This window comes from Gracilinanus agilis, chromosome 2 (genome assembly GCF_016433145.1).
Source record: "Gracilinanus agilis isolate LMUSP501 chromosome 2, AgileGrace, whole genome shotgun sequence".
In the NCBI taxonomy this organism is placed as follows: domain Eukaryota; kingdom Metazoa; phylum Chordata; class Mammalia; order Didelphimorphia; family Didelphidae; genus Gracilinanus; species Gracilinanus agilis.
In genome coordinates, this window is record NC_058131.1 from 152,199,980 (window position 1) to 152,213,738 (window position 13,759).

Here is a 13,759-nt window from a genome sequence, read left to right on the forward strand (position 1 = left end):
TTGAGATTTATACTTAGGATAAACATAGAATGCTAAAACTGAAAGAACCTTAGAAGTCAGTTCATCTAACCCCCTCATTTGACAGATGAGGCCAAGAGGGAAAATGAATTTCCTACAAGTTTAGCAGCTCATAACTACATGCATATTTTTAATTTTTAGCTATGGTCATATGATTGGCTCAAGATGACAGGAAGAATTTGGTCCTTTTATTTAGTAATTCTTGATGCTGACATAGATATGACAAAAAGTGAATTATTCCAGGTGTTTTCCTTAGTAACTGTACCTCTCAGACTATTTCAGAAGTGAGAGGGAGAATAGAGTATATTACATTTTACTAAAGAAGCTTGAGAATTTGTCCTTCTTTTAGTGAGCCAAAAATATAATTAAAATTATATGAAATTTGAATGATGTCAATTATTAAGCTTCATAATATGATATTATATTGAGATTTTTATTTAAAAAGAAGCAAATTGACATAGAATTTTATGTAACTTTCCAATAAATCAATTTATACAATAAATTCTTCATTAACTTTATTTCTAATGGTAATTTTCTTTCAAATCCATTTGAAAATGTAATTAAAAATCATGGTAAGATTACAGTAGATTAAATTTTAAGTCAGAAAAATAAATTTTTTAGCACATTATGAAGCATAAGTAATGGCATTCTAATTAGTACTTGGCTCATTTTGTTTTTTTAAGAAAGATGAAGTTCTTCTCATACTTGAAAAGAAACCTGATGGCTGGTGGATAGCTAAGAATATTCATGGAAATAAAGGTCTTGTTCCCAAAACCTACCTGGAGGTAAGCATGTATATTTATTTTCTTAATATTTATTTTTCAATTTCATTTTTATTGCAATCTTTTTTGGCCCATGTTTCTCTTTTATGTAGCTGCTGAAACTTTTTTTTTTTTTTTTACATTTTTAAACCCTTAACTTTTGTGTATTGGCTCCTAGGTGGAAGAGTGCTAAGGGTGGGCAATGGGGGTCAAGTGACTTGCCCAGGGTCACGCAGCTGGGAAGTGTCTGAGGCCGGATTTGAACCTAGGACCTCCCGTCTCTAGGCCTGACTCTCAATCCACTGAGCTATCCAGCTGCCCCCCTGCAGAAACTTTTGATCTGGAAAATCACTTTAAATCAAAAGGAATAGAAGCATGGGAAATATGTATGTATACATGTAGAGAGCCATAAATAAACAATTTGATCTGTAAATCCTATCAGATCCAGCTATAACTGATGATTATAACCAATTTATAACTTCTTTCATTATTCAAAGTTTTCCTGTGTAATAAATCATGTTAATTTAAGGAAAAGGGGGATTATATGGGAAGCTATTAAGAGAAATTAGAATCTCAAGTAGATATTTTTATCTGGACCCCATCAAAAGATCAATACAGACTGGCAGAACCCTGTATTGACCTTTTCTCCCTACAAGATATGAGACTGGAATGGGCTATCTAAGATAAAAATCTGAGATTCCTCTTTTAATTCCTTTCATAATTCACACCTTTCTTTAAAAATCAATATAGTCTTATTGAAAAAGCTTTGGGCTCTCAGTAATCCAGGCCAAAAATGCAGCTGCCTGGTACAGCCAAGGTCGAACCCTTAGCAGGGGCATTTTGCCGAGAATTAAAATAAAATAATGAGGCTCAAAAATATTTTTAACAGCATCAAGGCTGAGAAATTCAGGGGCTTTCTAGCCTAACAATATGTCCCAGACTTCACTTAATGATAACACATATAGTTGATAGTTTAGCATAGGTTTTATCTACACCTTGAAGCTTCTAAGGCTTTTGTTTTGACTATAGTAAAAATACTGCTCTGTGTAATTGTGGGAAACTTTCTTGGGCTTTTGGGGGAAAGGGATCTTTAACTTTCTATATAATAAACTGGTGACTCCATTGTACCTCGGAGCACTTTAAGCTAACAAGCCGTGCTTCCAATCTGTTTCGTTCTTTACATCCGACAACCACCCTAAGCCACTCAGATAAGTCTCTGGTTATAGAGCAGGCTCTCTATATATACACACATATATGTGTGCGTATGTATGTGTGTGTATATATATATGTATATATGTGTGCAGATACACATACACAGGTTAACTAAAGTATATCCACAAAATGACCCTCTATACTTGGAGTGGCATCTTTTTTTTTTTAAGCCTTTACCTTCTATCTTAGAATCAATATTATGTTTGGTTCTAAGGTGGAAGAATGGTAAGGCTCAGGCAATGGGAGTTAAGTGACTTGTCTAGGGTCACACAGCTAGGAAGTGTCTAAGGTCATATTTGAACCCAGACCATCTCTATCTAGGTCTGGCTCTCAATTCATTGAGCCCCAGAGAGACATCTTTTGGGGTGGGATTGAAAAGCAGATAAACCCCTTTATTTATTTTTATTTTTATTTTGAATATTTTCCCACAGTTACATATTTCATGTTCTTTCCCTCTCCCCACCAGCCCCCCTAACCCCCCTTAGCCAATGCACAACTGCCCTGGGTTTTACATGTATCGTTAATCAATGCCTAATTCCTTATTATTGATAGTTGGACTAGAGTTTTCATTTAGTGTCTACATCCCCAATAATATCCCCATCAGCCCATGTGTTCAAGCAGTTGTTTTTCTTCTGTGTTTCTCCTCCCACCGTTCTTCCTCTGAATGTGGCTAGTTTTCTTTCTCATAAGTATTGCTCAGGATCCTTACATTGCTGCTAGTAGAGAAGTCTGTTATGTTCGATTTTACCATAGTGTATCCGTCTCTGTGTACAGTGTTCTCCTGGATCTGCTCCTTTCACTCTGCATCAATTCCTGGAGGTCATTTCAGTTCACATGGAATTCCTCCAGTTTATTATTCCTTTGAGCACAATAATATTCCATCACCAGCATATACCACAGTTTGTTCAGCCATTTCCCAACGGAAGGACATTCTCTCATTTTCCAATTTTTTGCCACCACAAAGAGTGCGGCTATAAATATTTTTGTACAAGTCTTTTTCCTTATTATCTCTTTGGGGTATAATCCAAGCAGTGCTATGGCTGGATCAAAAAGGCAGACAGTCTTTTAAATCCCTTTGGGCATAGTTCCAAATTGCCATCCAGAATGGTTGGATCAGTTCACAGCTCCACCAGCAATGCATTAATGTCCCAATTTTGCCACATCCCCTCCAACATTCATTACTCTCCCTTGTTGTCATTTTAGCCAATCTACTAGGTGTAAGGTGGTACCTCAGAGTTGTTTTGATTTGCATTTCTCTAATTATTAGATATTTAGAACACTTTCTTGTGTGCTTATTGATAGTTTTGATTTCTTTATCTGAGAATTGCCTATTCATGTCCCTTGCCCATTTATCAATTGGGAGATGGCTTAATTTTTTTGTATAATTGATTTAGCTCATTGTATATTTGAGTAATTAGACCTTTATCTGAGTTTTTTGTTATAAAGATTTTTTCCCAATTTGTTTCCCTTCTAATTTTGGTAGCATTGGTTTTGTCTATACAAAAACTTTTTAGTTTAATGTAGTCAAAATTATTTGTTTTACATTTTGTGATTTTTTTTCTAACTCTTTCCCTTCCCATAGATCTGACAAGTATACTACTCTGTGCTCTCCCAATTTACTTATAGTTTCCTTCTTTATATTCAAGTCATTTACCCATTCTGAGTTTATCTTGGTATAGGGTGTGAGATGTTGATCTAGGCCCAATCAGAGAGGCATCTTTTTAAAAAATGATGTTGCTAAGTTTTTAAAAATATAAATTGAGTTCTGTGGATAGTAAAAAAAATCCCATTTTAATTCTTTCTAGCCTTGTGTTAAAAAGGAAGATGATGAGGAATACAGTGAAGAGGAAAGTGAAGAAGATGTGGAAGTGGTAGATGAAACAGCTAATGGAACAGAGATCAAAACACGGTGAAAATGTTTGGGGGAGCATGAAAAGAGGAATAGGGGAATGTATTGATTTGATTCTTTTTATTAAAAAATAACTTGAAGAATTTCTTAAAATTTTGATACATTTTCTGTGTTAGTTCTTTTGAAAGTTAAAAGAGCAATTTAACTTTATGAATATTTTCAGAGTGAAAGGTTATATCTTCCCATGGTTTTACTCCAAAGGCAGTATTTGCAGCACCTATTGACAATTTAGTATGTTTGTTACTAGCTAAATAAGTGTTAAGTAACTATCAATAAGGAGGCACAGTTTTTTGGATTGTTTCATATGTATATGATTTAAAAAAAATTTTTTTCTCCTCAGAACTGATTCTCATTGGAGTGCTATTAGAAAAGCTATGACAGAGGTTGGTGTCTTTCCTCCAATATTAATCACATCTCATTTTATTAATCAGCTATCATAGAAGAGTAGCAAGTGCAAAGGGACTGAGGGTCATTGTATTTATTCTTTTTTTTTTTAACCCTTACCTTCTGTCTTGGAGTCAATACTGTGGCAGAAGAGGGGTAAGGGCTAGGCAATGGGGTTTAAGTGACTTGCCCAGGGTCACACAGCTAGGACGTGTCTGAGGCCAGATTTGAATCTAGGATGTATTTACTCTTAAGTAAGGTACTGTGCTCAAATATGGAAGAATATGAGGAACACAAGTTAGATAAAAGTTGTTTAGTGGTCTTGTGATCTAAGAAGCATTTTTCCAATAGAACCTTAGAGAGAGTTAGAATAGACAGCTGTTTACATTGCCTACTTTGTCAGCTTCTAAGCCCATGGCTCCTAGTATCTTTTCTCTTAGTTGGCTCTCTCCCTGAAATTCCTACCATTTGGCCCCCTCTTTGGTTTAAGATGTCTGTTAAATGTCCATATTATCCTGAGGAAGGGATATGTGGAAGGATGATAACACAAAGCCATTTTCAGCCATTAATACTACACTTCAACTTCATTTATAGTATTAGCGAGCTGGTCACATTCCAAGTTCCTGAGGGAATGAAGAACAAGATTTTAAATTTTGTTGGGAATAAGGAGGGGCAATAGGAGAGGCATATGCCTATGGTATATAGAACATTTCACTGAAGAGTAGGTGTCTCCAGAGGGGAAGTGGACATAGGAAAAAAGACCATTTCCTGGGAGTGATTCACTGCTGATTATTCTTTACAAAATTCATAATTAAGTTGCTTGTTTTCTCTAATTTCACTGGCATAATATGTATGTATATATGTTTATTTATATGTATATATATATTGTAAGAAGAAAGACTTAAAAGGTTTGGAGAAAGGGGCATAAAAATAACTACCATTTTTTTCAATAACTAGATTAACACAATTGATGTTTTGACTTCTATGGGAGCTATTCCAGCAGGGTTTCGACCATCAATGCTTTTCCAGCTTTTAGAAGAAGGTAAGATTTGAGGTATTGGTTGTCTAGCCTAGAAACCAAACTCTTGTATGCTAATTTCTCTAAGACATTAATAACAGATTTCTTGGATAACTCATCTGGTTATTGCTAATACAGACTTTATTCCTAGAAGAGAGGGGAGCTTTTTGCTCTTCTTTGAGAGAAATAAATTATTAACCAAATTCTAATTTTAGGAGATTCAACATGCAAAATGTTTTTCTAATTATTAGTCTGGGATGGCTTTCTCATTTTTCTTTTTTTCAGTCTTCTATGATGTCTACTGCACATTCATAGAGTTCTAATAATCATTTTTGAGATGATAAAATGTGATAAATTATTAGATGGTGAAATAAAATAGACTGATTTGTTTAATGGATCTCTCTTATCATCTTAGCTTGTGAATCAACATACTTTTCAAAAACCTGGAGTTTGAAAGAAAAAAAATGACCAGAGGCAGTAAAAAATGTAAATCTCTTCTTTTTTATGTTTTTCATACTAGCAAATTTTTAAAAAGATTACTGATGTATTCTAATCAGACCAAGACATTGAAGTGATATTTGCAAAAAATAAAAATAAATTTGAATAGCTCAGATCATTTATGTAAACTTTAAAATAATTATCATCACCAGATTTCTACAAATAAAGAATACATTGGAGAAGCATAATGCAATACAATTAGCTCTGCACTTAAAAAACTTGAGTTCAAATCCCTCACTTGACAATTAGTAGATGTGTGTCCATGGAAAAGTCACTGAACCTTTCCTCATGCAGAAATGAAGAGGAAAATACTAGAAGTAAATACCTCACAGTCTGGTTGTGAAGATTAAATTATATCATGTTTGTAAAGCACTTTATAAGCCATGAACCTATGTTATATCACAGATTTAAGCCCAAAAGGGACTGTAAAAGTTTTTTAGTCCAGTATCCTCATTTTACAGATAAGGAAACTGAGTTCATCCCACCCCAGAGAGTATAGTAAGTGACTTGCCTAAGATCTCACAGGTAATAAGTATCAGACCTGGGCTTTCTGATTCCAACCTTTTCATTGCTTCCCATGTTTGCTATTTTTATAAATACATTTCAAAATAAAAATTAATGTAGAACATTGAGCTATGTAGTATGAATGCATTTATAATCTCTCTTCTCTTAAAGGGGATGAAACAGGTTTTGGACCTGTGATTCCACTAGTGTAAGGAAATCTCAGTATGGAACCTTTTTCCATTGAACCAGACTTTTGTTTTTGTTCAGTCATTTCAGTAATGTCCAATTCTTCCATGACCCCATTTGGCTTTTTTTGGCAAAGATACTAGAGTGGTTTGCCATTTCCTTCTCCAACTCATTTTCCAGATGAGAAAAATGAGGCAAACAGGATTAAGTGATTTGCCCAGGATCACCCAACTAATAAGTGTCTGAGGCTGAATTTGAACTCAGGAAGATGAGTCTTTCTGACTCCAGGCCTGGCACTTTGTACCACCTAGCTGCTTATCCATATCCAATCTGACTCCTCTATAATTTATAATCTTAGAGGGTTGCCTGAGATTCTACAAGACTACTGGCCCATAGTTGTATAGCAAATATATATCCAAGGCAGAATTTGAACTCATTTTCCTGACTCCAAGACTACTACACTGCCTCTCTTTCTTCTTTGCTACTTCAAAAAAGTACAATGAAGGGGGCAGCTGGGTAGCTCAGTGGATTGAGAGTCAGGCCTAGAGACGGGAGGTCCTAGGTTCAAATCTGGTCTCAGACACTTCCCAGCTGTGTGACCCTGGGCAAGTCACTTGACCCCCATTGCCTACCCTTACCACTCTTCTGCCTTGGAGCCAATACACAGTATTGACTCCAAGAAGGAAGGTAAGGGTTTTTTAAAAAAAAGTACAATGAAACATTGATAGAATAATATGAAAATGTTTTCATGGAAAGGAGTAAATATAATAATTGCATTTTTTCTTTAGAAGAATAACACATTGTGCACTACGTTTAACAACAATATGCGACTTTGTTTTTTTAAACCCCCTTATTTTCTATCTTAGAATCAATACTATGTATTGGTTCCATGGCAGAAGATCAGTAAGGGTTAGGCATTGGAGTTAAGTGACTTACTCAGGGTCACAAAGCTAGGAGTGTCTGAGGTCATATTTGAACCCAGGACCTCTCTCCTCCAGGCTCTTTATCCACTGAGCCACTTAGCTGCCCCTATAGAATGCTACATTATATATGCCTCTGTTTCTCTGGAGTAATAGAAATAGTCCAACTAGGATAGAAAGAAAGCTTCTGATGAGGGTAAAACTTTTTGTATCAAATGTCAGCAATAAGGGATTCATGTCCCAGATATATTGATTGATGGAAAAGTAATCACAGCAGAGGAATAAACAATTCTTAAAAGAATTGAAGGCTATTAAGACCAAGTAAAAGATTGCTCTGAATCACTAATAACAGAAATAACGCGAATCAGAACAATCCTGAGGTTATGCTTTATATACAGCAAATTGGCAAAGATCACAATGGATGAAATATAGCCAACAGTAGAAGATAATCATGTGTAGTAGAGTAGAAAGAGCTCTTGGTTCTAGAGGCAAAGGCTCAGAATTTGAATCCTCCCTGTGGTGCTTATTACATGTGTTACCTGGGTCAAAACACATCATTTCCCTAATCTACTTGCCTACAAAAAAAAGACACTCATACAAGATGACTTTAGAGGCTCCTTCTAGCTTTGTAATCTTTATGCACTGCTGGTGGAACTGTGAATTAGCTCAGCCATTCTGGAAATCATTTTGAAGTTACTCTAAGTTTGTGACTCAAATCTATATACTCTGACCCAAAGACTGTACTGCTAGAACCTAGAGAAGTCAAAAATAGAAAGATCCCACAAACACCAAATGTTCATAGTAACACTTTTTGTTGGGACAGAAAACTGGAAATAGAGTAGATGCCCATCAATTGGGGAAAGACTTAACACATCATGGTGGATAAATGTAATGGAATTAATTACTGTGCCATAAGAAACAATGAAGGGAAGAGTACCAAGACTCATAGGAAGACTTATAATTGATGCAAAATGACATAAGTAATACCAAGATATGACTTCAACCAGGTAAATGGAAAGAATAAAAGAGCTAAGACTGAGTGGTGCATCAGTATAATGACCACTTCTGATCCCAACAGAGAATTAAGAAAGGACACCTTCCCATTCTTGCAGAAGTAGGGGAATATGTGGGTGCAGAATTCTGTATATGCTGTCCAACTTATTGGATTTTTTGGTTAATTTTATTGAACCTCTTTTTCCCCTCTTTTTATTCTTTGTTATAAGGATGGCTCTCTGGGTAGGGAATGCTTTTGGAAACTGAAGTAATATAAAAAAAGACTAATAAAAATGAAACAATATGATCCTTGGAACCTAATGACACTTTGTTTTTTGTTGTTGTTTTTTTAATTAATTCAGTGTAGCACCTTTTTTAATCTCCTGGCACAATACCAGACATCTAGGGGATAACATATGATAACCAATGGTGATAGAATATAAGATCATTATATGGTCTTGCATTCTCTTCTTTCTCTGCAAGAATATTCATGAAAAATGAAATTTTTTTTTTCAGGGAGTCAGTTTCAAGCAAGTTGCTTTTTACAGCCTGAACTTACCCCTTCACAACTAGCTTTTAAAGATATGATATGGGATCCTGAAAAAGGCACTGTAAGTATTTACTATCAGAAAAATTGTTTGTTTTTTAGATTTAGGTACAGTCCTGAGTATATGAATAAAGTTCATCCTCAATATGGAAAATGGATAATACATTAAGGGTTAAAAATTTTTTTTCCTATGGATGTGTAGTAATATAATTTTTTTAGGCAACAATTTTTTTTAATTTTTTTTAATTTTAAACCCTTAACTTCTGTGTATTGACTTATAGGTGGAAGAGTGGTAAGGGTAGGCAATGGGGATCAAGTGACTTGCCCAGGGTCACACAGCTGGGAAGTGTCTGAGGCAGTAATATAATTTAATTATTACAAATTTGTGATAATTTAAGTATTACAAATTTGCAGAACCTTAAATAGAACTTGGTTACTGTGGCTTTAATCCTCTTTCATTCTCTGTCATTTACAGTTCTACTGTCAGTAGGGGGAAAAAGCCATTTATTTTATATTTCTATTTTGTTAAACTAGCATAATTTTTATTAAACTGTAATGAAAAAGTTAGATATATTTTATGATTTTGCTGCTTTAAAAGAGCAAAGGGCTAGACCATTATTAAGCAGTCTTTCCTGGAACTAGTATTTGAAATTGGGGATTCTAACACCTAGGTTTTTTTAAGCAATTTTGATTATTTGTCCTTCCCACTTCTTAACAAGTATAAACTAGTTCAGAGAACTCTTACTTCTCCCCTTGCCTTCTCTTCTCCTTTTCCTCTTCCTATCTAGAGCCTAATGAATGAGATCAAGGAGGGTGGCAGAGGGTGGTCAAAGTTTATGGTAAGGAGCTATTTCAGTTGATTTTTCCTCCTCTAATTACCCATTCATTCAGCAAACATTTATTAAGCACAAACTATGTGCTAAGCACTGGAGATACAAAAAAAAGGCAAAAGGCAGTCCCTGCCCTCAAAGAGCTTACAATCTAATAAGGGAGGCAACATGAAAAAATATATACAAAGCAAACTATATACAGGATAAAAAGGAAATTATTCAAAGGAGAAGGCATTGGAATTAAGAGGAGTTGGAGAAGTCTTCCTAGAGAAGGTGGGATTTTAGTTGGAAACTTAAAGGAAGCCAGGAAGGTCAGTAGTCAGAGTGGAGGAAGGAGGACATCCCAGGTTTGGGGGGCAATCAGAGAGAATGCCAGAAGTTAAGAGATGGAGCATCTTATTCTTGGAATAGCCAAGAGACCAGTGTCACCAGATGGAAGAGTAGATGTCAAGGAATAAGGTATATAAGAATCCTGGAAGGTTAGGAGGGGGCTAGGTTTTGAAAGGCTTTGAATGCCAAACAGAACATTTTATATTTGATCCTAGAGGCAATAGGGAGCCAATGGGCTTTGTTAAGTAGGGGAAACCAATGGGAGAGGGGTGGGGCAGTAGTGTGATCAGAGACATTTTAAGAAATCATTTTAGCAGCTGAAAGGCAGATGAACTGGAATGGGGAGAGACTTGAGGCTGGTGGACCCACCAGCAGGCTACTGTAATAATCAAGGCATGAGATGATAAGGGCCTGCACTAGAGTGTGGAGTGTCAGAAGAGAACAAGGGGGCATATTTAAGAGATTATGAAGGTGAGCAGGCTTTGGCAACAGCCTGGCTATGAGGAATGAGAGAGAGTGAGTGTAACAATAAAGAGAGCCAGTAACCAATGTTATGATAGAAGGGAGAGAGAGAGTCTATGATGTGAGACTCTCTTCTAGCTCTCCCCTCCCGCCGAATATACATCTGGAAGACTTCAAGGAGGTATCACCCCAAAACTGGGTGACCTGGTTGGTCATGCCGACCCACAGGAGTTGGGGGCGAGGCTTCCCTATAAGATGAGGTATGTGGTACCCCAATCTGATTCTGAATGAGCGAGAGTGAGCAATCCCAATTCCAACTCCAACCATCTCCTAACTGTAAACAGTAACTTTTGTGACTGCCCCCTTAAAGGGATGGAGATGTACAGCAAAGTGTTAGAGTATTACCAGGCAGCCTAGAACCAAGGATGTAGACTGTAAACTACCTGTTTTTAAGTTGGAAGGAAGAATGATAAATATTTTAGAACCACTTTTTTTTTATAACATTATGGAACCTTCCCTGGGTTCCTTTGATCTTTCTATGAGTTTAACCTAGCACGCTGTACCTCTCTTATTGAAGTTTCCTCTTCTTCTTTGCATCATTTTTTTATCCCCTCTATTAGAACGTAGATTTTTAGTAAACATATCCTATTTCTCTTTGTATGTTTCCTAGCATTCCTGGTGTTTTACACACGATTGACATTCAGTAAATATTTCTTGAGATAATGCATTATTTAAAAGAAGAGATAACAAAGAACTCAATCTTGACAGGCTCCACCTACTATTAAAAATTGAATATTTGAAGGTTTCAGTGCAATATATTTTTCTACCATTTGCATTCCCTGTAAGTCACGTTAATAGCTATACATAGCCTTTTTTTTTTTTTTCCTTAAACCCTTACCTTCTATCTTAGAATCAATACTGTGTATTGTTCCAAAGCAAAAGAGCAGTAAGGGTTGGGCAACAGGGGTTAAGTGACTTGCCCAGGGTCACACAGCTAGGAAGTGTCTGAGGCCAAATTTGAACCCAGGACCTCCCATCTCTAGGCCTGGATTGCAGTCCACTAAGATACCTGGCTGCCCTGCTAAATGGCCATCTTTACTTCCCTTTTCTTATCCTCTATCATTTACTTATTCTGTCTATGAATCTGGTTCTTCTGTTCATTACAAACATAATGAACATCCCTATAATGGTCAAATATTCCAAATGCCATGAACTGTAATTTCTAACTTCTTTCTCATATATACATATGACCCTTTGCATTTTAACCTGCATTTTAAACATTTTATCCACCATTCTCTTAAATTTAGACTCTGGACAATCAACAAAACAGTAAATCAAGGTGTATTTTTGTAATCTGCTGATTTCTAAGATGTAAATACACACACTGAGAGCTGGCTCCAGCATAGCCCTGGCTGGAAGGAGCCTTAGAATTCAGCAAATCTACCCTTTCACTATCAGTCTGACACTTGATTAGTAAGCATTTATTAAACATGTGCCAGGCACTTTGTTAAGTGTCAGGGATACAAAGAAAGGCAAAAGGCAGTCCCTGCCTTGAAGAACTCATAGTCTAATAACTGAAGCATGAATCCACACTAATGTACTTACAAGTAATAAAATAAATTATATTATAACAAAATTTTAACATGAACTTTTAAAGTAGTTACCAGTGAGCTCTATGTTCCTTCTTATAAATTTATAATCTTTTTTCCTCCTTTTTTGGTGTCTTTTCTTAGTTGAGTTTAATAATGTGTTCAGTTTATCAATAATAAATATAAATATAGGATTCTGTGTATGGAGAATGGTATGAATTCTAAAAATTCATATATGAATTGTAAAAATAATAACTTATTACAAATAGATATAATTTTATTTTATTTTTTTAGATTAAACCTCGACCAAGCCGTGTGTCATTGATTCTAACTTTATGGAGCTGTAAAATGATTCCTCTTCCAGGTGTAAGCCTACAGATCCTCAGCAGACACGTACGCCTTTGCCTATTTGATGGAAGTAAGGTGAGCTCTGCTGGGGCAGTCAGTCATAAGATTGCAAATTAAGCACTGGAATGGAGCACAGAGGCTATTTACCAATCCTCTCCTTTCACAAATAAGGAAACCGAGGTTGATCAATGTTAAGTAACTTGCCCAAGGCCACATAGCTCATGAGAGGCAAACTCAGGACTCAAACCATGCTCTTAAGGCCACTGGCCATCTGATGATAAGTCCAGTGCTCTTTCTAGCATTATAAAGTAGGGAGGAAAAAAACATAGGCTTATGATCAGGATGTCTAAGTTCTAGTTGGGACTTTCCCATTTGCTAGCCATGAGACCTCTCCATGAGATGATTGAGAATGGGTCACTGGATCCAACTTTGGACTTTTATGGGGCCTGCATGAAGTACAGTGGTACCTTGACACACGAGTTTGATTCATTCCATGGCCAAGCTCATAGCTCAGTTGGCTTGTGGGTCAAATCGAATTTCCCCATTTAAATTAATGGAAATGTAATTAATCTGGTTGGGCCCCAAAAAGTCATGCGAATTTTTTGTTTTATATGATTTTAAATACAAAAATGTACTTTATAAATAACAAATTAATATCTTTATAGATAATAAGAAAGAATGTAAAGAAATAAACTTGCTTATGAAATGTTATTTACCTTCAAGGTCAGGTGAAGATGGTGAAGATTTTCATTTCGTGGGCTGTTGCTTAACATAACTTACTCTCTACATGCGTTAACACTATATTTAAATGAAAAATTGACCTTACACATTACTTTATTGCTAAACTTAATTGCTATTTTTTACTTTACCTAATTATCATCATTTTCCTAACCTCAAGGACTGTGTGAGAAAGAGAGGGAATCCCTGTCAATTTTCCCTCTCACAGCATCTCTGGCATCTGTGCCCTACTTTCTACTCATACAGGCAGCATTACTACCTCTCATCCTGGACTATTGCAATAACTTTCTAATTGTTTTCCCTGTTTCCATTCTCTTTGCTTTCCAATCTTTCCACTGCCAAAACACCCTGCTAAAGTACAGGTCTGACCATGTCACTGTCATTGTTTCTAGGATAAAATACAGATTCTTCAGCATGGACTTAGAGCCCACCACATCTTTCCTGCCTTTAATTATCTCATTATTTACATTTTTGCACTCTATATTCTATCCAGACTGACCTATTAACAGTTT

General features: G+C 35.9%; 1 protein-coding gene across 6 annotated transcripts in view; it reads left to right on the plus strand.

Moving 5' to 3' along the window:
• The window catches only part of NPHP1 (nephrocystin 1), a 42,513-nt gene that overhangs the window by 13,251 nt on the left and 15,503 nt on the right, over positions 1 to 13,759 (plus strand). For 3 of the 6 annotated variants that reach the window (XM_044660781.1, XM_044660780.1, XM_044660778.1), the window contains 7 exons: positions 702 to 803; positions 3,797 to 3,900; positions 4,241 to 4,283; positions 4,349 to 4,351; positions 5,242 to 5,326; positions 8,920 to 9,014; positions 12,456 to 12,584. In XM_044660781.1, coding sequence (XP_044516716.1) covers positions 702 to 803; positions 3,797 to 3,900; positions 4,241 to 4,283; positions 4,349 to 4,351; positions 5,242 to 5,326; positions 8,920 to 9,014; positions 12,456 to 12,584 — 561 coding nt within the window. The remainder of the gene's footprint in view (positions 1 to 701; positions 804 to 3,796; positions 3,901 to 4,240; positions 4,284 to 4,348; positions 4,352 to 5,241; positions 5,327 to 8,919; positions 9,015 to 12,455; positions 12,585 to 13,759) is intronic. The other 3 variants (XM_044660779.1, XM_044660777.1, XM_044660776.1) reach the window with 1 other exon arrangement.